Here is a 24,379-nt window from a genome sequence, read left to right on the forward strand (position 1 = left end):
AATGATGTCCCCATCCCAGCTCCTCTGCCTCCTGGTGCTCTGGGCTCAGGGTAAGACCAGCCACAGCCTAACACAGAGGGGAGGTTCTGCAGGAGGTTCCACAACTATAAACCCTATGAGGGAGGCAGAAGGAGATGTTCTCTACAGCCAATGGGATGCCATGTCAGACTGAGGCACAAAACAGATGGTGTGAGAGGAGGGGACTCACTGGGGAATTCATGGCACCTGGATGTGGTTCTTTACCTGAATCTGCTTTTCCTCCTTACTTCTTCCCATCCCAGAGTCCAGGACAGCCATTGTGATGACCCAGACTCCAGCCTCCCTGTCTGTGGCTCTGGGAGAGACACTCACCATCAGCTACAGGGCCAGTCCGAGCATTGGCAGCAGGTTAGCCTGGTACCAGCAGTCTCCAGGAAAACCTCCCAAACCTCTTATCTATGCTGCTGATTTGCTGGAGTCTGGGGTCCCTGCCTGCTTCAGGGGCAGGGGGTCTGGGATAGATTTTAATCCCACAATCCACAGTGTGGAGGCTGAGGATGGTGCACATTACTTTTGTCAGCAAGGTTATGATTCTCCCACAGTGATGGAGGCCTGAACAAAAACCTCCCCGGGCTGTGGAGACCTTCAGCTCAGGTTTCCAATTAATTTTTTTGTCTTTCCATGAATTGTTACTGATTATAAATTTTATTGCATCACGATCGAAACAGGATGCATTTATTATTTCTGCTTTTTTTTTTCATTTGGTTGTGAAGTTTTCTGCCCTAGAATATGGTTAAGGCAAGAGGGGAGGAGCCTAGAGAAACCTGACCTAGAGGTGCTTGGCTAGAGAGGGTGCTCAGAGAGGGCGGGGAAAGAGACAAGAGAGCAAGAGGGGCGTGGTCAGAGACATCTGGGCAAAGAGGGGTGTGGCTAGGAGGGCGGACCAAGAGGGCGGGGCTTTCACCTACTTTCCTCTGCTTGTGTTTCTTTCCTGGAATCCTCCTGCAGACCCCCAGTTGGTGATACTCCCCTTCCACCTCTGTAAACCCTCAGGAGACTGGCCACGCCCACATTTCTTTTCTGCCAGCATAGGGGTAAGAGAAGAGAATATCTGCCGCCCCCAGACTGCCTTAGGTTCAAAAAGAGCGTGGAGCTCGGGATACTTGCAGCCCCGGGACTCTTTTCAAAAAACCTGGAAGCCCGGAGACCAGAGCGCCGTAAACTGAGTCGGCCTTCGGAGCCACAGGGGAAGGGCCGCGGAGGAGCCGGACCGTGACAGGGCCATAGTGGGTGTGGAGGAAGGCGGGGCTCACGTCCAAGGAGCAGGGCGGGGCCTCTGGGAAGCAGGAAGTGACGATTGCTCCGAGTCCCTCCTCCTCCTCCACTTCTAAAGATGCTCCTACCTTGGCTCCGTAGTCAGCCTTTTAAGTTCCTGCACCCCGCACCTCAGGTCTCGGTAATTATGAAGTGCTGGCGGGAAACCGCGGGGTACAGCGGGAAAGCGGGACCCTAGTGGGGAGGGGCCAGATGTAGAGGAGCCTGGCTCCTACACGGGGAGGGGGAGGGCGGGAGGCAGAGAGCATCACTTCCCGTCCCCACAGGTTAGAGCCGGGAAACACTTGCGGCATGGACCCTGGCTGGGGCTGAGGTCGAATTCTCCCTTTTACGAGTTCCTTCGAGGCACACCACCTCACGCCTGTGCCTCCTTGAGCCCAATTCCTGGATCCCCCAAAGCCGGGAGTCCTTCCCCACCCGCCACGTCCTGAAACTCTGGAGCTGCACTGGCTGGGTCCAGAAAGGACTTGGGATTGGAGCGGAGCCAGACAGGCAGCCCAGAGGTACGAATTTCCTGCGGGAAATGTTTCCCTGTGGCTACTTTGATCTCTGACTGGGGTTAGCTGTGGCCTCGGCTTCCTCTTTGGGATCTTCTTTCCTGCTAAAACGTCCTACCTGGAGGGGGTATCCTGGGGACCTGTACCGGGTGCAGTTTTACCGTGCCTTGTAAGGACCCAGTAGTCCTGCCTCCCAGCCTCTGAGCCCCAGACTGCCACCCCGCTCCTCCTCCTTCCCCCGTCCCTTGGGCTGCCTCTGCTTCAGTCACCACAAGCATGCTCTATTCCGGTGTAGGGGTTAAAATTAGGAGCTTGACAAAGATAGGAGAGCAGTTTAACAAAGTTTTGTTTTAATTGAGCAAAAATAGGAAAGAAGGAAAGATAGGAAAGAGAGAGAGATTTAAGGATCTATCTTAGTGCTAGCTAAAGCCTACCCAAAACTTCTTATATCAGCCTATAAACTACCTAAAAACTATCCTGTGACAGCCTCAAATAGCTCTTTGAGCTGGACCTACACTCTTGGTCTCTCTATTCTAACTCACTTACCATAAACCTGGGACAGCTGCCCACCCTCACACTCCTTCCCTGGGATTCTCCAACAGCCAAACTGTCCAGAGCCACAGCCAGCAGCAGCAACTGCTCTCAGGAAATGTTAGAGGGAGAAGTCTCACTCCCTCATACTTCCAGCTTGCCTTTATCTCTCCCTGTCCAACTGCCCTTCTTATACCACTTCCTCTCTGAGAGCAGTTTCTAGTTCCTTTTCCTGTGGGCTGGTCTCCAGGGTAACAGAACCTCTTCTTTTGGGTCTGACTCTCTGTCCACTAAGCCAGCCAGCTCTTTCCCCAGTTAAGTTAGAGTTAGGGATTAAGCATCCCCTTTTACACTAGCTAAACAGGCAATGATGACCCAAGGAGAAGGCAAAGAATGAAGAAGAGTTCAAGAGACCTACCTGGAAGATAGAAGATTGTCCTTTGGATTATAAGGAAGCCAGGGAGGTCAGTGGTCCAAGCTGGAGACGGATAGCCTGTCAGCTGCCCTGGGGGACAAGCAGAGAAGGTGCTCCTGGCCAGCAACTGGAGGTGCTGTTCATGGACCCCCTGGAGGCTGGTGTGGCCCAGGACAGAGGGTGTGGCAGGGAGGACAGCAATGGGGCCATTAGGGCTGGGGGTGCCAAAGAGCATCATGGGGAATTTGATGAGGGGAACCTGGGCCAGAGAAAAGTCACCTCAGGGGAGACTAGCAGGAAGGGGAAGAGAGCCCAGGAGGCCAGCAGAGCACCAGGAACGTCCTTCAGTCAGGGATGGGGGGCTGAGGGGAGGAGGAGGGCCTTCCCCACAGGGAGGACTGCCCTCCAGCCAAGGGAATCTCACCTGTTCTGCTGGGGACAGTGCCAGGCCTGCAGGGGAAAGGGACTGGGTTTCATTTTGGCCTCAGACCCTTCCTGTACTCTTGGTGGCTTCCCCTTTGCTTTTTGAACCCTGAATCTGGCCAGGCCCCCTGGGAGGGCCTCCTGGCTGGAGGATCTCCCCCTGGAGCACTGGGACCCAACCCCCCCAGCCCAAGGGAACCTCTAGTAGGCACTTGAGTACTTCTGGGATGGGAGATTTCCCAGGGTCCTCCTGCAGCCTCTCCACCTCCCCCTGAGAGCAGGGCTTTGGCTTTGGCCAGTTTCTTGTCAGATTCGGCCCACCTTGGCCTCTTGGCCAGGTCCAGGCTCTATTTCTGGTTCTCCCCCTCTCCCTCCTTCCCCTCCCTCTCTCAGCTGTTCCACTTCTCCCCCCACCTGTACTGACCCCCCTTCACCTGCCCAATTCTCCTGACATGGTTCAAACTCCCCCAGAAGGCCCAGATGGCCCCTTGTTGTGAGCCTCACATTCCCTCACATCCCCCATGGGGCCTGCTCTCCCCCTGGAGCTCTCTGCTGCCCCCACTTGCCTGAGGCTGTATCTAGACTGTCTGGGAGGAGGGGAGGATCCCTAGAAATGAGGGGGAAGGAAAGACAGGCTGATTCAGGGGGAAAGGGGCTCTCTCCTGGTGGTGGTAGCCCAGGGGAATCCCAGCCCTGGGTTGGAGTCTAGAGGTTGGGAGGGGTCTAGGGGGAGAGAGGGGCCATTCCACGGGCCCAGGGATTCCTGACCCAGGTGTTCTGTCCCTCAGCTCCTGCTTAGAGAGTCCTCTGTGCTGCCCTCAGACCCAGCCCTCTGGGAGGATCTCTGAGCTCTGCCTTCTTGCCCTCAGGCCTCCGAGGAGCCAAAGCCCTTTCCTGGGGCCCCTCTTTGGCCCCCTGGCCCTTGGGCTGGTCCTCTGAGGGCAGGCCTGGCCCTGGGGGACTCCTGTGGCCCCTCACCCCATGGAGATCCCTGTGGGGCAGCCTCAGGCCTGGGAAGAGAAGGGAAACCCTGGGCCTCTCTGGGTCCCTTCTCCCTGCCCAGCTCAGGGTGCAGAGGCCCAGGGCCAGCCCCAGGAGGGATGGGGCTGAGCCAGATCCTGAGCTGGGAGGGAGATGCAGGCAGCTTTCTGCTCAGCTCTCAGCAGGAGCAACTGGCCCAGAGAGGGAGCCCAAAGGCAGTGAGGAAGATGGGCTTTTCTACACTGGGAAAGAGGGCAGGGAGGACCCTGGGAGGGGCTCCAGGCCAGCTCCTGCTGCTCAGAAGGCCAGAGAAGTCAGACATTCCCTGGGCCAAGGGAGGCCTGCTGGGAAGAGCTTTGGCTGGAGCTCCATTGAGGGGCCAGAAAGTGGGGGGAAGGTGGGGAGCAGCAGCCTGAGTGGGGAGACGAGGCTGGGAAAAGATGGAGGAGGCTCCCCAGAGGGACTGACTGGGGCTCCTTTGCTGCCTCTACAGGGAGCCTGGAGTGCCAGGGATGGCCTTGGAGAGGGACAGACTGCCAGGCCAGGTAAGTGCATTCCAGGCCCAGATGGGAGCCCCTCAGCCAGGAGGCCCTTCCCTGGCTCTGAGCCAAGATGGGCTGGGAAGCTGCTCCCTCCTTCCTGCTGGGCCCTTTCTGTCCCCCCATCCCAGGCAGGAGGAGCAGCCCTTCCTGGCTCTCTCCTGGCCTTTGGCAGGGATTCCTTGGCCCGGGGGCCCCTCAGACCCCCAGAGCTCCCCCAGGTGGTGCCTCCCAGGCCGGATTTCTCCCATCACAGGTGAGGGCCCAGGACGACCCTTGACTCCTTGTCCTTCCCTGTCTGGGGATCCTGTCTTGGCTCTCTCTGCTTGCCTGCCTCCCTCCCAGCCTCTTCTCTGCTGCTTCTCCCCTGTTCCCTCTGGAGTCTGGTCTGGAGCAGAGCCCGAGGGTGTCCCCTGCTCTGTGGGGTCCTCAGGGAAGACCTTGTCCCCTGGGCTGCTCCCTGGCTTCTGCCTCAAGTCCTCGAGTCTTCCCGGGTCCCTCCAGCTCCTTCCTCTCCCCCATTCTTAGCCCAGCTGAGCCAGTGTGGAGGAACACCCTGGTGTGTGCCGGGCACTGCTCAGCCCAAAGGAAGGGAGAAGCCATCGGCCGCCCTCCAGGCCCCCCCAGTCTGACCGAGGAGAGCCCTCAGCAGCCATGTCCAAACCAGCTGGGGGGGAGGGAGGGAGGGAGGCCCCTGGGAGGGAGGGAGGCCCCTGGGAGGGAGGCTCTCAGCTTCTGGGAGGTCACTGGTTCCCCAGGGGAGGATTCAGCTGGGACTGGAAGGAAGCTCCGAGGCCAGAGGCAGAAGGGAGGACATTCCCTGCAGGGAGACAGACAGCCCCTGGAGAGGCCCAGAATCAGGCCAGGGAAGGTCCTGGCCAAGCATCAGCCAGGAGGCCAGAGGTCAGAGGAGGAGGAGGAGGGAGGTGTGAGGGGAGAGGAAGGCCTGGAAGGTCAGCCTATGCCAGGGGAGCCTGTGGTGGGAATGGTCAGGTCCTTGCCAGGGACAGCCAGAGTCAGGCAGCTGGGGAGGCCCAGAGAGCTCCCCTGTGGCTTTTGTATCCACTCCAGAGAGTGACCCCCCCCCCCCTGGCTGCTGCTGAGCTCCCTGACCCAGAGGGAGTCTGAAGAGTTTGGGGGGAGCCCAGGAAGGGCCCCCACACAGAAATGGGGCCTTTTTCTCAGAGAGGAGCTTCCTGTGTTCTTGAGCAGAGCCAGCAGCTGGCTACATTCCTCCTCTGTTCTGTAGAGTTCCTCCCTGGTCTGGTCCTTCCCTGGTTGGACAGGCTGGAGAGAAGGGCTGAGTTCCTGGAAGGCCTGCGAGTTTCTGTGCCAATAGGGTTAGGGAGGTCCTGAGGGAGACATCCTGGCCTTGTCACAGAGGCATCCGGCTCAGTGCAAACAATGCGATGCAGACAGGCTGGAGTGCTTCATGTTCTCCTAAAAATCAGCTTTCAGCAAGCTGTATAATAACACTCCGGGGCAAATATTCTTATTCTTGTTATTTCACAGTGGAGGAAACTGAGGCAAACAGAAGTTCAAGGCTCTGTTTATTTTTCTGTTTTAAGTAATCAGACATTTCCATTTTTCTTGGTAATTGCCTCTGTCTAGAGTTCAGCTAAGCATTTGAATCCTTGAACTGCAAAGTGAGGCACCCTCTCATACCTGTCAATTTTGCCTTTATACCAGAAGAAGAAAATGATCAATTCAGAGATATGTGAAACCTGGGACACTCATGCTTTGTTTGTGGAGTTGTTGTCCATTGACTGACCATTTGGAACTTTGCTCAAACAGCTTTCAAACTGTGCATACCCTTTGATCTAGGCACGTATCCCAGAAAGATACCCCAGAGGGGGAGAGAACCTATTTATACAAAGATATTTATATTGAGGATCTTTTTGTGGTAGCAGAGAATTGGAAATGGAGGGACATTTATTAATTGGTGAATGGCCGAACAAGTCGTGGTATGTGATTACAGTGTAACACGATTAGCTATGAGGAAAAACAGGCAGGATCATTTCAGAAAAACCTGGGAAGACTTCCATGAACTGATGCAAAGTATGATCATAAGCAGGAGAACATTTGATAGGATAACAGCAACATTGTGTGGTCAGAAGCTGTGAACGACTCCACTGTTCTCAGCATTTCAGGATTGAAAGACAATCCCAAAGGACTCATGATGAGAAAAGCCATCTGCTTCCAGAGAAAAAACTGATGGACTCTGAATTCAGACCAAAGAATGTTTCTCTCTTTTCCTTAGTTTCATTTTCTTTGGTTTGAGATTTCTTCCACAGAATGACTAATAAGGACAAATATTTTACGAGGTAAAGTCTAGATCAGATTGCTTGCTCTCTCAGGGAGGGGGAATGGAGTAAAGGAGACTATTTGGAACTCAATTTTAAAAAATGAATGTTAGAAATTGTGTTTCCTTGTAATTGGGGAGAAAATAAAATATTATCCTGTGTACATCTCCCTATAGCTGTGAGATGTTTCTCTCCTACCTTCTTATAGTGTGATCTTTACTATTAAGCTCACATTTCCTTAAACCATGTTTAGTAGAGTATGGTGTAGGCTTATGCTCCGAGCCTCGTTTCCTTCCAGGATGCATTTCAGGTTTCTTAGCAATTTTTACCAAATAACGAATTTTCTCCCAAATTGCTTGTTTGCCACTTGACAGGAGTTATTTTCTTTAATCTGTTCCATCCCTTTATCTCTTTATTTTACTTACCCCAGATTTAGGGTGACTGCTGATTTGTGATCTGGTCTGAGCTCTGGTCATGCTGTTCCCCATTTATCCTGGCTCCTTTTCATTATTTTCCTTGATATGGTCGATTTTTTTGTTTTTCCCAAATGAATTTTGTTATGATTTTATCCAGCCTTGTCAGATACCCTCTTCCTCATAGCTTGAGAGGCAAAATTACGTATTTTCTCCTGGGTTATAATTTTGGGGTGGTGGTGCGAAAGCCCCCTTTCCTTCCCTCTCCTGCCTTTTACATTCTCCAGCTCCTCCTTCTGTGGCTTGGGCTCTGGTACTTTGATGACTCTCACACTGACGCTGGCTGCACTGGGACACAACAACAGGGCTACAGACATGTGACTGACTCTTTCATCCCACTGCTGGGGCCCTTGGAATCCAAGCTGCAGTGGGGGTTCCCTAGATATTTCCCTTCACACAGTAGAAATTTATCGACTTCCTTCCGGAGCATCATAGAGCTGCTTTTCTCAAACTTCCATTGGGTTCCTAAAGACTCAGCTTCAAGTGCTGGCTCTAACACTGACAAAGGTTCTAACACTTTGACAAAGGCTCTAACACTTTGACTCAGTCCCTTCTCTGTGGCTCATTTTCCTTCTGTAACTGACCAGAGGTAGGCTCTTCATTCTGATGTGACTTTCAGCCCTCCATACTCTGATTTGGGATGTTCTAGGTGGTGACATTCAAGGATGTGGCTGTGGACTTCACCCAGGAGGAGTGGCGCCTCTTGTCCCCTCCCCAGAAGGAGCTGTACAAGGAAGTGATGCTAGAGAATGCCTGCAACCTTCTTTCTGTGGGTAAGGAGCCCAATCCCTCTTGCCCAAGTCGGCCATCCAAGGCCATATTGCCCTCAGCAGTATATAGGTTTGGAAGCTATTTGCAGTCATGAAGAAGGTATGAGGGCTGGTGTGCTGAGTCCCAGAGCCAGGGTCCTCCTGCTACCTGATTCTGCTGCAAAAGGACTTTGCATTGTGTAATGGGACCTTGGAGGTTTCCTTTTGTGCTCTCAAAGTCTGAGATCAAATGCTTCTTGGAGAATCTCAGACATGGAAATAATCTCAGAGCTTATTCCAAATCGCCTCTCCCTGACTTGGAATTGGGTCTCCCAAACCCATCTGGGAAAACTGTTCAGAAGGGTTTTGCTCCTACCTTCTTCCCCTCTAGAGTGGATCTACTAGATCCACTAGAGTGGATCTAGTATTGGTGATCTTTTTCTCTTTAACCAGCATAAACTCATACCTCAGAGTTCCTAGGTGTCTCCAGGAGATCAGATTTGTCTTTAGTCTTCCCTCTTATTGCCCTAAACCTCTAGCAGAGCCAGTGAGGAAGGGAGGAAAGGGATGACCTGCTCTTGCCCTGGAGCTCTGCCAAGGGTTTTCTCTGTAATATTATGGCACTTCATCCTTACCTTCATCTTCCTAATTCAGTGAAAATTACTCCTATTTTACAGATAAAGAAATAAATTGGATTAAGTGCTTTGTTCTGAGGTACCCACAAGGGAACTGTTTGTGGAAAAATGTAAACTGGGGCCTTCTTGCCTCTAATCTCAGGTCCCTGCTCCCCTCCCCTTCTAGCTCCCTCTCATTTCCAGATAATGGAAAACTATGAACTGAATCCAACTTTCTCTTAAGAAAATGCCCTAGAACCTAACTTTCTGGTTTGAGATTGGTTCCCTAACATTCTTCTCCTCTCCCCCACAATAAATTCTCTGGAGTCTCTCCTCCAGGAGTCCCAGTAAGCCTCTTGCAGGCCATGCTTGCCCTCTGTGATTGTTAGGATGAGTGGACTGGCTAAGAGACAGCATTGGACTCAAGGAGTGTTGTTGAGTTCCCAGGAGAGGAGGCAGAGATACCCCAAGAGAATAGTCCATGGGGATCAAAGAGGTGTTAGGGAGGGAGAAGCAGGCAGGATGATGGGACAAAAGCCTGGAGGTCCCTGGGTGTGGAGCTTCAGACTAATGCAGAACACTGACCCTTGGACCCAGTCTGGGAGTTTAAGAGTTTCCCCCAGAATAGACCAAAACAGGAAGGGGTTAGGGCAATTACTCATTCTGGTTACCCCAACAAGGTAATAAGCTGATCCTACCCTAGGCTCCTGCATTACAGACACTGAGGGGTAAGGGCAGACTCCTGTAAGAACCCCATTGAGGGAGTCTCTGAGTGGTGTTATTGGACTCCCCAACCTTTCCCTAAAGAGAACTCAGTGAGGAGCTTCTCACCATCCTCCTCCCTGACTGATTCTCCCTTGCCCAGGGCTTCCTGCTCCCCCAGAAGACATGATCTCTTATTCAGAACAGAGGGAAGCCCCATGGATGCTGGAGCCAGAAAGCCTGAGTACCTGCTGCCCAGGTAAGGGAGAGTAAAAGAGGTGTGGGAGGTCTAGAGTGACCAGAGGCTTCTGTGTGCTCTGGTGAAGCCAGGGCTAGATTTGGGGACAGAAGGACCCAACTTAGTATTCTTTTTCAGAGGTTTTAGCAGGGGCTTCCTAGGCAAGTCACTGAATCCCTGAGCCTCAGTTGCCCCATTTGTAAGATGAGGCTGTTGGACTCCATTTCCTATCTGTTCCCTTCATGGGGTCAGTCTGTGACCCTCTAAGAAGTCAGTTCTTGGGACTGAAGGACCTGGAAGTCTCTTGCAGGTACCAGAAGGGCTGAGCTTATCTCCTCAGAACTCTTTAGTATCCAGAAACATGTATGAGTGCTTGTTCTGTGCTGCATCCTGAGCTAAGTTACAGGGTATATAAAGGGCTGCAGTGGACATCCCCTGCCCTCATTGAGCTCACCCTCTGCAGGAGGGGACAGTAGCATGCTCACAGTTCCTAAGAAGCCCTCTAGATTGTAAAAATAATACACTCAATGAATTGATTATGGATATAAATTGATTAGATACTCTGCTTGCTGTGCCTCCAAAGTATCTTCAGCTTATATGAGAGAAGTGAAGCTCTTCAATGAACTTCTCTTCAGGGCCAGGCACAAGAATGCTAAGGAGACTTTTGTTATTTATTTAGTAGAAGGATTTCATTTTAGTGAAAAGAGGCATTTAAGGAAAAGTAATAGCTACTCTCCAGGAGTAGGGAACAGAACCAAATCTTTTATGCCTTGGATAAATACAAAAAATAATGCTGAATTTCCTCATCTGATCTTAGATACTGGAAGAAAAAATAAGGTCAAAACCAATCACAAAGGAAATTACATAATGCTTACAGAGAAGCTAGATGATGAAGTAATAGAAATATTTAATCTACATGCATCCAGTGGTGTCATACCTATGAAAACAGGATTGAATATATAGACAATGGAAGTAAAAGCAAAAAGATTGAAAGTGAATTGTCTAGTATTGTGGACAAAGCATGCCCACCCCCCAGATTTGGTCTTAACTGCCAGGATTTTGGGTCAAGTTGCTCATCCAGTCTTTCTGAGGTCATGATCTGAGTTAGGAATGTAATAAAGCTAGCCTGTCCAAAATCCCAGATTTGTTATGAAGAACCAGTGAGATCACATGGGAGGCTCTTTGTTATTTAAATTGTTGTTTATCTTTGATGTAATGGCATTTTCAAAGGAAGGGTTGTGCCCATTTAAATTGGAAGACTTTTCTTCTTATCTGAGGAAATAGGATATAAAGAGGTTTATGTTCTGATAATGGAGGAAAGGAGTTAGAGTTATATATGTGAATATGTCACTCTATATGTATGTTTTCCTGTTTGTTTTCTTTAGAAGGGGAGATCAGACCTGAAATGAAGGCAAATCCAACAGAAGTGAACCTTCCTCTGGAAGAAATGGACCTACAAAGGTTCATGACTGATGGTCCCGATAACTTTGCTTTCAGAGAATTCTGGGTTCCACCTCAAAATTCATCTCATATTGAACATAAAAGAATTCACACTGAAGAAAAATCTAATGAAAGTAATCAGTGCAGAAGGACTTTTATGCACACAGCCAGTCTTTCTGAACAGCAGAGGATCCACTCTAGTAAGAGAACTTATGAATGCAAGCAGTGTGGAATGACATTCAATCAGAGCTCCTCTCTTGCTGTACATCAGAGAATCCATACTGGGATGAAACCTTATGATTGCAATCAGTGTGGAAAGACATTCACAAATAACTCCAGTCTTGCTGTGCATCAGAGAGTCCATACTGGGGAGAAACCTTATGAATGCAATCAGTGTGGAAAGACATTCACATATAACTTCAATCTTGCTGTGCATCAGAGAATCCATACTGGGGAGAAACCTTATGACTGTAAGCAATGTGGAAAGACATTCAGACGGAGCTTTGAACTTGCTATACATCAGAGAATCCACACTGGAGAGAAACCTTATGAATGCAAGGAATGTGGAAAGGCCTTCAATCAGAGCTCCAGTCTTACTCTACACCAGAGAATTCACAATGGCAAGAAACCTTATGAATGCAAGGAATGTGGGAAGACATTCAGTCAGAACTCCCATCTTACTGTACACCGGAGAATCCACACTGGGGAGAAACCTTTTGAATGCAAGCAATGTAGAAAGACTTTCAGACGGAGCTTTGAACTTGCTATACATCAGAGAACTCACACTGGGGAGAAACCTTATGAATGCAAGCAGTGTGGGAAGACTTTCAGACGGAGTTTTTATCTTGCTGTACATCATAGAGTCCACACTGGGGAGAAACCTTATGAATGCAATGAGTGTGGAAAGACATTCTCAAATAACTCCAGTCTTACCGTACATCAGAAAATCCACACTGGGGAGAAACCTTATGAATGCAATCAGTGTGGAAAGACATACACCTATAATTCCAATCTTGTGGTACATCAGAGAGTCCACACTGGGGAGAAACCTTATGAATGCAATCAGTGTGGAAAGACATTCACATATAACTCTAATCTTGCTGTACATCACAGAGTCCACACTGGGGAGAAACCTTATGAATGCAATCAGTGTGGAAAGACATTCACATATAACTCCAGTCTTGCTGTGCATCAGAGAGTCCATACTGGGGAGAAACCATATGAATGTAAGCAATGTGGAAAGACATTCAGTCGAAGCTCCAAACTTGCTCTACATCAGAGAGTACACACTGGGGAGAAACCTTATGAATGTAAGGAATGTGGAAAGACATTCAATCAGAGCTCCAGTCTTACTCTACACCAGAGAATTCACAATGGCAAGAAACCTTATGAATGCAAGGAGTGTGGGAAGACATTCAGTCAGAACTCCCATCTTACTGTACATCAGAGAATCCACACTGGGGAGAAACCTTTTGAATGCAAGCAATGTGGAAAGACTTTCAGACGGAGCTTTGAACTTGCTATACATCAGAGAATCCACACTGGGGAGAAACCTTATGAATGCAAGCAGTGTGGGAAAACTTTCAGACGGAGTTTTTATCTTGCTGTACATCATAGAGTCCACACTGGGGAGAAACCTTATGAATGCAATGAGTGTGGAAAGACATTCTCAAATAACTCCAGTCTTGCTGTACATCAGAAAATCCACACTGGGGAGAAACCTTATGAATGCAATCAGTGTGGAAAGACATTCACCTATAACTCCAATCTTGCTGTACATCAGAGAGTCCACACTGGGGAGAAACCTTATGAATGCAATCAGTGTGGAAAGACATTCACCTATAACTCTAATCTTGCTGTACATCAGAGAATCCATACTGGGGAGAAACCTTATGAATGTAAGCAGTGTGGGAAGACATTCAGTCAGAGCTCCCATCTTGCTGTACATCAGAGAACCCACACTGTGGAGAAACCTTAAGATTACAAGCTATATGTAAAGATATTCACATGCAGCTCCAGTCTTGCTGTTGTGTGAAGGAAATTTACCTTCCTCCTTCCTGGTGCAGCAGAACTTGACTCGGAGGCAAGGATTATATCATGGCGACCATTGAGTAAGGATAGAATGGCAGCAGGAGAAAAGGCAGTAATAGTGTTGAAATCATTAGACGACAGCAGGGTGATGTCTCCTGAATTGCCCCCCTGGGAGGCCCAGGCCAAATAGAAAGCCACAGTTGGCTCCTGAGATGAGATTTGTAGTTAGTTGGCAGGCAAAAGGTTTCATAAACTGAGGGAAAAGTGCATATCCAAGCTCATCCACTTTCAGTTTTGTTGCCAGCTGAACTTCCCTTTGGACATGGCTAGAGCACCCTAGTGGTGGCCACAGAATAGCAATGAGGAAAATATATCTTTCCTATTTTCCCATCTTTTCCCCCTCATACCTTAGAATAAATAAAATTAATTTAGGGTGAGTCTCATAATTTACTCTTTTATACTACTCATCCCAGAAACCACAGACATTCACACTGAGCTCTTGGCTTACTCAAAATCAGACAATTCACTCTACTATATCATAACCTCTCCTAAGATTAGGTCCAAATGGGCATATGATTTAGACCTAAAGTGTGATCCCATAAACAAATAATAGAAGTGTAGAATAGTTACCTTTCATATCAATTTATTGATAAAGGAAGAATTTATGGCCAAATAAGAAATAGATAACACTATGAGGTATAAAATACGTAATTTTATTATATTAAATTCAAAACTCTTTGTACAAACAAAACTAATGCAACAAAGATTAAAAGTGGAAACAAAGTTATCATTTGCTCTACAACATATCCAATTAAATACTTCAATTTTTTAAAATTCTAACCCTATTTTTGAATGTCTTAATTCATCAATTCATGGGATCTAGACCTAAGAAGAGTTAATTTAGTACGGGAATAATTCCTTTGCTCTAAAGAAGTTATTTGTAATTAGCATCATTTCTTATATAAAATTTTCTCAAAAATTCCTATATAGTGAAAATTAAAAGATAAATTACATTGTAGATTTCAAATATGAAAAACTTATTGGCATTCCAATTATTTCTATTCAGTTCAATGCAGTATCAAAATAATTATCTTAGAAAATCACCACGTATCTGTCATCTTGACACTGGACTGATTGCATTCAGAGGCCAGTGTAACATAATTGATTCAATTACACTTATTTCTACAATTTCTAAACCTATTGTCAAATCTTGAGCCTATTTTGCATTAAGATCTATGTTCCATATGTGGTGAAAATTTATCACACCTGTACAGAAGAACTCCAAGCTAAATAGGTTTGTTGGGAGGAGGCCAGATTCCCAATAAAGCCTGACCCTGTCTTTATTTTATCAAGAGCAGAGACCCTGAGTCTTAGGAGATATAGCCTTTTTTATGCCAAGAAATATGATGGCACACTGACAGAAAATGCAGTCACAGTGAAAATAGAATGGATGCAAAATCATACATATGGGCATCTTCTTAATGACACAAGTATGATTAATCTGCTAAGTATAAAAAAGATCACTATGAGTGGTAACTTTGCAGTACTCAGGGTCTTGGTGTCTTCACTGATGATTATGGTAAAATAGTAGAAATCAGCAGTTTTGGTTAACTGACATGAAAATAAGAGTAGCCCTCCACTTTCTGTGTGACTTGTTCTTCAAACAAGACCATCCTTTTTGACTGATCATCTTGTTATACACCCAGGAGAGGTGTGATAATATTTATGCAGGCTTAAGGTCAGGCTGTAAACAAGATTTGATAGTACCCCAAACTGTAAATATCTTGGCAAATGTTTAGAATTTTTATAAAGCAAACGATATTATTTGACTATGAACTTAAAATTAATGATTGTTATAAATATAACCATAAAGGCTAATACTATTATAATCATAAAAGGGGGTAGGGAGCTTCACACTCACACATACAACATCAAATATAAAACTAATAGTAAAATATGTTAATCGAAGTGCTCCTACTTTATAATTTATTTTAAAACAGTTCCATCAAATCTAGATTGATCCTTTCTCAAGAGACATTCACTGTCAGCAATGATAGGGACCTCTAATTTCAGATTAGTCTACTGCCCAGGGTTTATGGATATCTACCTCTTCAGTAGGAGGGTCTAAGTCCTGGACATGAAAGTGGGAGTCAGGTGTTGAAGAGATGGGGAATATGGAGGCCCAAAGATGAGCATTGGTAGTGGCCCAGGTAGAATTCAAGCCCTGGGGCAGAACTGAAGGCCTGAGGAAGAACTGTGTTACAGTTAAAATTAATATATGTACCAGTTATTTTTCATAAAGTTTATTAATAGAAAAGGTAGATAAGCATAGATTTAAAGCTCTTCCTTACTCTAAGTTCTTAGACCATATGTCTATTCTATTGGCATCTTCTCTCTCTCCCCCTTACCTCTCTCCATCCCTGCATCTGTGCCAAAAGACCCAGGTATGCTCCACCCACTTTCTTATATTGATGTTTAGGACATTCATGGATGTTCCTCTGGTATGTGGAAAATATGGATCAACCAGTTGGCCCTCCAGGAGGGGGATGGAATGAACTTCCCTCTCTACAATCTCCACTATGATCCTTTGGGAGACCAGTCAACCCAATGGATCATTTAAACATAACTCTCATATCTCTAAAGATCTTCTAGCTAAAGGCACATAAAATATTGCACTTTCTAAGAGGAAGTTGCAATAGTTAGAGATAAAAGCGAAATATGAGAGGAAGAAGCAAAATGATTGATAGATGCATTGACAAAATGTCAATTGGGGGCAGTCCCCTTTGGCATGAGTTTACATTCAGAATAAGTATGTTCAGTCCACTTCAGTTCAGTTCATTATATCCCAAAGTTCCTTCTGGATCTTTTGATGCAGTGTATGGCTTCTTCAGGCATCTTTACAGCACCTTTCTTGATTCGGAATGTTGGCAAGTTTCTTTTCCTGAAATTTCTCCAAAAGATTTTAAATTTTGGATAATTACACAACACCCCCACCACCACCAAGGATGGTGTTGACAAACACCAGAATAACCCCAGGATACATGGCTGCTTTGTGGAATATATGAAACAATTGTCAAAAGAAAAAAAAACACTCAAAAATTCCGAATAAAAGAGCAAAAATTAAATTTGGGATAAAAAAAAGAAGTACAAAAATAATAAAAAATAAGAATCTTATGTACATGAAATCCTGAGTAAAAAAAAAAAATCTGTAACAGATCCTTGAATCATTAGCAAGGCCCAATTAAAGTGGTTTAGTTGCCACAAGCGTGTAGGACAATTGCAGTGATATAGCACTTTACTCATCAGGAGCCAAGACTACAGAAAATTGACAAACTATAAGAGAGAAGGGACTAGGTTTCAGCAGCAAATGGGAAAAAATCAATCCCTGGTCTGATTTTACCTTCACTGTCAGGGATAGAGGGAGCTAGGATGACAGCCAAACGGAGGTTCTTGACTGAGAATATTTCACAAGGAGTGTGGTACAATGAGTCCTGCATCTTAACATGTCAAGCACTGCAACCTCGAGTCTCACACTAGGTTCAAGTCTTTTCACATTGGCATAGAAGTTCAACAACTGGATCTAGGACTCTCAGAAGGAAACCTCTAAGAGGGACAAAACATTTCTCAGAAAGTGAGATACTATCTGATAAGACTGAATCCAAGAGGTCAAGCTGAGCATAGAGGACATATTCCAAGTAGTGGAGACAACTAGGGGAAAGGTAGAGTTACAACATGGTGGGTCTTGACCAGAATCATCCAGGAGACCAGTATCACTGGGTCAGAGGCAGTAGAGAGGAGTTCTTGTGGGAGAAACACCCAAGTTTGTAGAAGAACCTCAAACCAAGAATGGGAGACTCAAATTCCACTCAATTTGTAAGAAAATAATTTTATTTGAAGAAGTAGTTTATGGTTGTATAATTAGTAGAAGAGTCAGGAGGCTAATCAGGTAGCCTCAAGGCTGATTTACATGTCCAGGGGCTAGTAGAATAGTCTCTTAGCCACTGATTGTATAGTGTAGCAGGTCTGTTGTACAGTGGCAGCTTGATGTATGGAGTAGTAGTCACAACTGTAGAATAGCATCTTCCCAGATACGTGGATTAGGGTTTGCATATTTATTAAGGCTAGGGAACTTGTCATCTCCCATTCCAGAGAAATCTTCACCTTTCCTGAAAACCCTGGAAGGGGGGGGAATGACAAAATTCAGGTGCAGGTGTGTTTTAGGGTATGATGTCATAGGGAATAAGGAGCATGTGTAAATTTGGGGGATTCCTCTGGAAATCCAGAGTCCCCAGTGTACAGGCTCCTTGTTCCTCTTTGTTCACCTAATCATCATTGGTCAATGTGGGAGAGGTCTCTCTGTCCTTCTGGAATGAGAACATGGAATGGGGAATATGGTATACTGGAGGACTGCTATATGTAGTTAATGATGTTACAGTTCTAAGAACAATATGAGTATTTCATGAAGCCAATTAGGCCCAAAACTGATGCCCAGTACAGAATGTTATAGATCCCATACACAGAGTTGGTAACAACTATCTGCAATTCATGTTTGACTAATTCTGAAACTATAGGTTTTGTAGTTGATATTTAACCAGCTTTAACTAGTGAGAAATGTCAGATTTCAGAGTCTGAAGGTCCTTTTATTGGAGGAAATGGCCCATCCTGGGACTTCAGAGGCTGGACAGCGTGGGGCTATTACGTATAGGAAGATCCACCCAGAGTGGGCTGGATGTAAGCAAGACCCTTAGGAGCTGAGATCACTGCCTTTTGGAAACCAACTCTTCAGGTGCAGGTCCCTGGTAAATCTGGGCCAGGAACCCTTGAAGGTGCTGACTCTCCTTTCCTTTGAGCCTCATTCTTCTGAGGCAATCTGGAATATGGCTCTGTATGAGAACTAGCTACCAGCTATCCACACTCACATTCACATCTCAAAAGCCACAAGGCACCATCCCCAATTTACCACTGAGTCACATTTTCCCCTCACACATCCCTATACCAGCTCAGGTGTCCTATATGCCTACCCCCAGCTCATGTTTAGAGATTTGGTGATACTGCCTCCATCACAGGCCACTGTGAAGTCATAATTTCTGAAATGGGGTCAGACCTGCCTCATTCCTTGGGTACTCAGAAGGAAAGATCAGGATTAGGATTCAGAAGGTGGCAGCAACCATTTTAATGAGACTCAGACAAGTAGTAAAAAGTAGAAAGGGTAAAATGCCTTCTTTGCTTATTTTATCAAATAATTTGTATAATATTGGGATTTGTTGTCCATTAAATATTTGACAGAATTCACCTGTGAATCCATCTGGCCCTGGAGATTTTTTCTTAGAAAGGAGATTTACCAAATTCCTTTTATGACACAAATCTGATACTGATTCCAAAGCCAGGCACACCAAAAACCAAGAATGAAAACTACAGATCAATCTCCTTAATGAACATAGATGCAAAAATCTTAAGTAAAATATTATCAAAAAGACTCCAAGAAGTGATCATGAGGATTATCCACTATGATCAGGTGGGATTTATACCAGCAATGTGTAAAGGGTGAAATTACGGTTGAGATGGAAAAAAATCTAAATTTAAGTGGTTGCCAAGGGAAATCCCAAATAATAAAATACCCAAGTCAGCTGCCAATTTTTATGGTGATTTAATTGATATAGTAGAGAAGATTTTAAGAAGAAGGAGGAAGGAAGGGGCTAGTACTGGGCAGGAAGATAGGAGATCTAGAAAGCAAGGTTTTGAGTGTGAAGGAGGAAAGAATCAGCCTGACCTCCAAAGAGTCTTAGCTAAAATGCCTGAACCTGAATCAGCTCAAGGGCAAAACTCACCACCCAACACTCCAAGATGTCGGAACACCTAGCAGGCTGCCAGCCAGAGTCATCTCTCCAGGGAAAGAGGAGGGGCCAGGAAGAGCCGTGCCTTATATGGATGCTTTTACATCATTTTTCTGCATCTCATCTGTACCAATGAGGACTTAGCTTGACTAAGGACAACCCAGAGGTCTGTCCTTTTTTTTGCACATGTCTGTTGAAGGCCAACTCCTCAGATAATTAAATCTTGAATTTGATGCAGACCTTCAAAATTTTGTTAAACTGAGTAGGGTGAAGAATGTATAGTTTCTAAGAATGGATTCTGTTATTCCAAGTATATCCATTGTTACTGATCAGGAAATAGCTAAATCATATCTTCTAAAGAATAGTCTGATTAGGGTGGAATAGTTTTGAAATTCACGAATGCAAGGATGGTTTAATGTTAGAAAAACCATCCATATAATTGACCATATCAATAATCAAACCAACAGAAATCACATGATTATATCAAAAGATGCAGAAAAAGTCTTTGACAAAATACAACACTCATTCCTACTGAAAACACTAGAAAGTATAGGAATAGAAGAGCTTTTCCTCAAAATAATAAACAGCATATATTTAAAACCATCAGCAAGTATCATTTGCAATGACAACAAGTTAGAAGCCTTCCCAGCAAGCTCAGGAGTAAAGCAAGGTGCCCATCATCACCTCTTTTATTCAATATTATGCTAGAAATGCTAGCAGTAGCAATTAGAGAAGATAAATAAATTGAAAGGATTAAAGTAGTGTGAATTTTAGATTTTCTCTATTTTTTAGATTTTCTCCTTTTTTGTTTAGTCTTAGAATTATAGCAACCAGGAATGTATACACCCCTGCTTAAGGATTAATTGCTGAGGAGGATGGCCTATGATTGGCATGTGCTAGCAAGTGACAAATAAGAAAACAATTGACAGACCCCATGAGCTGTCCTAAGTCTCTCTTAAGCTACCATTGGTACATGTGAGATGCAGGAAGTGATGTAAATAATGGTCTATATAATTTCTCATCACTTCCTCTCATGGGTTCTCTCTCACTCTCACTCAGAGACATTGAGCTTGCTCACAATATTGGGCTCTGTTGGCAGCGTGGAGAGCACTGCGCAGCATTTTGGCATGCTTGCAGCTCTTGTCAGGTTCTAGTGTTTGCTGCTTGCAGGAGAGGTGACTTGGAGAAGCTCTGTGGTGTGGGTTAGGTGAGGCATCTTCCCTGAAAGACCTTGGTGAGGTGACTGATTTCTCCTTTCCTCCTTTCCTTGACCTCCAACTCCTATCTGGCTTGCCAGAGCAGTCCAATTCTCTTTTCTCTCTCTCTCTCTTCTTCTTTCTTCCCTCTATTGTAATTAAATCACCATAAAAATCCCAAACTGACTTGAGTATTTTATTGGGATTGAATTTTAATCCCAGGTGACCACTAGTATAATATATTCAGTAAACAACCCCTTTACAGTCTGGTTAATCCACAAAGGTTGTGACAAGTACCCTCAAATCTCTGGGAAACTTTCTTTCCTCTTTCTCTCTTTATTACCTCCCCAAATCAGCCTTTTAAGCATCTAATTCAGCAGTTCAAAACACAGCTGTGAGATCAGGTGAGTATAAACCTTTTTTCTCTTTTCTCCTTTATTTGAAATGAACACAGCCATTTTTTAACATTAAGTGGCAGAGCCCTGCCAGGGAAGCTGTTTCTGAATCTCCCTTAGGGAAGAATCACCCAATTAGCCAACCCTCACTGACAATACTAGCTGTCTAGATTACTCTTAACAAGCTGAGAAAGACAGAGAAAGTCCTGTTCCTGGAGGTCTACTTTCCTTTTTTCTTTTCTTTTTTTCCAAACCCCCCACTTTTCTCTAGTTTTTAAAAATTAAGTGAAAAGTGAAAAACCTGGTGAGGCTAGGTAGGAAAAGCAGAGGTTTTGCTCAAAGAGAGAAACAGTTTGACCCTGAAGGGGAAGGATAGGAGGCTTGTGACCCCTCCCAAATCAAACAACAACTCAGCCATAGCCTCAGGCAAAAGGCTTTGTTTTCTGTCTCTTTTTGGCCTAGAGGACTTGAATGGATTAAAAGGCTCTTAAAAAGTACTACACATAGATTTTTTTGTTTTCACTCCCTAACTTTAACCCCTAGCCAGTAGCGACATCTACAGTCTGAAACCAAAATTATAAATAAATATATGTATGTAAATGAATACTACATTCTACGAAATTTTCATAGTGTTTGAAAAATTAGGGACATTAAAGATTTCAGAATGCCTCCCATTTCTTATGTTCTTAGGTCATTTCATTTTTATACTCCTAAATATTGTGATGAGAAATGCTACCTTGAAAATTTTTGAAGCTAAAATTCAGGAAAACATACTACAACCTCCCGGCCCGCGAGAGGTTGCAAGGAGAGAAGATAGAAACAGGATAGAAGTTTTAGAGCCCGCGAAGGGCGTGAACGAGCCAACTTTAGAGATGTAAATAATCGAGTCAGTAATCAATTATTGATTTTCGGAAGCCACAGCCTGCTCCGACCACTGGTGGTTATTAATTCAGGCTATTCCCATCCAATGATCTCAATTTAACACTGCACTGGTCAGAGGATAATGCTAGCTCAGATGGAAAGGAGATCAGAAACTAAAGGTGGTAGATAATGCTAGGTATTAGCATTAGAAAAGAGAGAGAAATAGGAGAAAGATAGAGAGGAGAGGGAAAGGGGAGAAGTTGCTCCATTGCAAACCTGTCGGTGTCCTTCCAGTGGGCGGGCTGGCTGTGTCACGTCCCTTATATTCTCTTTGATATACAAATGAGCTCAATACATATTGATCAGTTACATGATACCTCAATGCATATGGATGAGTTACCTGGCCTATTGCCATTGGATAATGCAACTTATGACAAGGTGAAGGTGGGGTTATTATCCTCGGGTGAGACAAAGGAAAGCAAGGTTTCGTGCCTAAACTTCAGCCACGCTGGGAATAGAGCTCATTGCCATGCACAGGGTGGCCATGTGCTCACTCACAATCCTTGTCTCTCCATAATACCTATGGGCTGGACTGCTACACATACAAAACCAATTGGATAAATACTTCTCAAAGGGTCAAATGGAAAGTACTGACCCCACCCAAAACATGTCTGACCCATACAAACCTGCTTCTTAAACTCTAAATGAGGAAATTCCTTCCCCCAAAATACAGATGGAAAAAACCTCTTCTATAGCTCAGCTACCGGGTTGTTATTTGTTACGTATTGAATGGTGTTCCTACAACCTATGGCTCTATTGCAAACAACTGTATGGCTCTCTTTCTTTCCTGTGCTATTAACTTTGCCACTGATTGATAGCATAGGGAAATGGATTGATTAGCGGTTGATGGAAGATGTAGTCACTCAAGTGGTCAATGGTTCTGGTAGATTACTGCCTTGGTGGTGTACTGTGTTGTCAAAATTAAAAGTGTAACAGGGAGGCAAATATCTATTCTCTATATTTGAACACTAGTGAGAGCTTGATTAATTACTTTTAAAGACTCTTGAGCTTGAGGTGTTCTATGCCTTGGGGAATTTGGTCAAGAATCTCCCTTTAATATATCAAATAGAGGTTTTAGCTAATCTGTAGTAAGGTTGAATAATGACCTAAGTCAATTAAGGTCCCCTGATAATTTTGGAAAGTCATTAAGAGGTTTTAAATGTCCAGTTCTAATGGCAACTTGCTGGGCTGTCACTTTTGATCTTTCAATTATGTATCCTAGGTATTCATAAGGATCTGCCACCTGTGCCTTTTCTGAGGCTATGACTAAATGAAAATTTTCCAAGAATTTGTAAAAGCTCTTAATAGATTTCTTGCAAAACCAGTTTTTGCAGGTGTGCCAAAAGCAAATCATCCATGTGATGTATCAAATATGCTGTGGGATATTTGTCTCTAATTGGGACTATTGCCTGCTCTAAATATTTCTGACAAAAGGTGAGGATATTTGCCATTCCCTGGGGCAGATTTTCACTGGTTTCTTTAAATTTTCTGAAGGCAGACCAAAAGCAAAATGTGTGCCACCATCCAGATGTAAGGGATATTGAAAAAACAATCTTTAAAATCAATGATAATGGGGGCAGCTGGGTAGCTCGGAAGATTGAGAGCCAGGTCTAGAGATGAGATGTCCTAGTTTCAAATCTAGCCTCATACACTTCTCAGCTGTGTGACCCTGGGAAAGTCACTTGACCCCCATTGCCTAGCCCTCACCACTCTTCTGCCTTGGAACTAGTACACAATATTGGTTCCAAGATGGAAGGTAAGGGTTTAAAAATAAAGAAATAAATAAAATCAATGATTATGATGTAAAAATCTTTTGGAATGGCTGAAATTGCTTGAAGAGCTGGATGTAAGGAGGCCATGTCTTCCATGACTGCACTGACTACTCTTTAATCTTGTAAACACCTCCATTTTCCCGATTTTTTCTTTATAACAGAAATGGGGGTGTCCCAGGGGGATGTGGATGGCTCCACATGACCTAATTGTAATTGTTGTTGAACAAGTTCAGTAGCTGCCTGTAATTTCTCCTTTGTTAATGGCACTGATCTTTCCATACAGGCTGTGTTGTTTTCCAAGTAATTTTATCAGCTGTTATATATCTAGCCTGATTATATGCAATCAGTAGCCTTATGAAAATCCAGGGAAATAATGAAAAAAAAAATACAAAGGAAGGTGGCCTTGCAGTCCCAGATCTCAAACTATATTACAAAGCAGTGGTCATCAAAACAATTTGGTACTGGCTAAGAGACAGAAAGGAGGATCAGTGGATCAGTGGAATAGACTTGGAGTAAATGACCTCAGCAAGACAGTCTATGACAAACCCAAAGACCCCAGTTTTGGGGACAAAAATCCAGTATTTGATAAAAACTACTGGGAAAATTGGAAGACAGTGTGGGAGAGATTAGTTTTGGATCAACACCTCACACCCTACACCAAGATAAACTCCAAATGGGTGAATGACTTGAATATAAAGAAGGAAACTATAAGTAAATTAGGTGAACACAGAATAGTATACATGTCAGACCTTTGGGAAGGGAAAGATTTCAAAACCAAGAAAGACTTAGAAAGAGTCACAAAAGGCAAAATAAATAATTTTGACTACATCAAATTAAAAAGGTTTTGTACAAACAAAACCAATGTAACTAAAATTAGAAGGAAAGTAACAAATTGGGAAACAATCTTCATAACAAAAACCTCTGACAAAGGTCTAATTACTCAAATTTATAAAGAGCTAAACCAGTTGTACAAAAAATCAAGCCATTCTCCAACTGAAAAATGGGCAAGGG

At 44.8% G+C, this 24,379-nt stretch overlaps 1 protein-coding gene across 9 annotated transcripts in view; it reads left to right on the top strand.

The window, feature by feature from the left end:
- LOC100618860 (zinc finger protein 420-like) overlaps window positions 1–24,379 on the top strand; it is a 134,671-nt gene that overhangs the window by 40,989 nt on the left and 69,303 nt on the right. The window contains exons 1-7 of one of the 9 annotated variants that reach the window (XM_056812458.1): window positions 1,252–1,435; window positions 1,581–1,817; window positions 2,699–2,890; window positions 4,655–4,706; window positions 8,126–8,249; window positions 9,705–9,800; window positions 11,165–15,581. The exons of 2 other annotated variants lie outside the window; for them this stretch is intronic. In XM_056812458.1, coding sequence (XP_056668436.1) covers window positions 4,674–4,706; window positions 8,126–8,249; window positions 9,705–9,800; window positions 11,165–13,197 — 2,286 coding nt within the window. In that variant the 5' untranslated portion in view covers window positions 1,252–1,435; window positions 1,581–1,817; window positions 2,699–2,890; window positions 4,655–4,673 and the 3' untranslated portion in view covers window positions 13,198–15,581. Of the gene's footprint in view, window positions 1–1,251; window positions 1,436–1,580; window positions 1,818–1,848; window positions 2,891–4,654; window positions 4,707–8,125; window positions 8,250–9,704; window positions 9,801–11,164; window positions 15,582–24,379 lie in introns of those variants that run through there. 6 more of the 9 variants (XM_056812450.1, XM_056812454.1, XM_056812465.1 and 3 more) reach the window with 6 other exon arrangements.

This window comes from Monodelphis domestica, chromosome 1 (assembly GCF_027887165.1).
Source record: "Monodelphis domestica isolate mMonDom1 chromosome 1, mMonDom1.pri, whole genome shotgun sequence".
Classification (NCBI taxonomy): Eukaryota; Metazoa; Chordata; class Mammalia; order Didelphimorphia; family Didelphidae; genus Monodelphis; species Monodelphis domestica.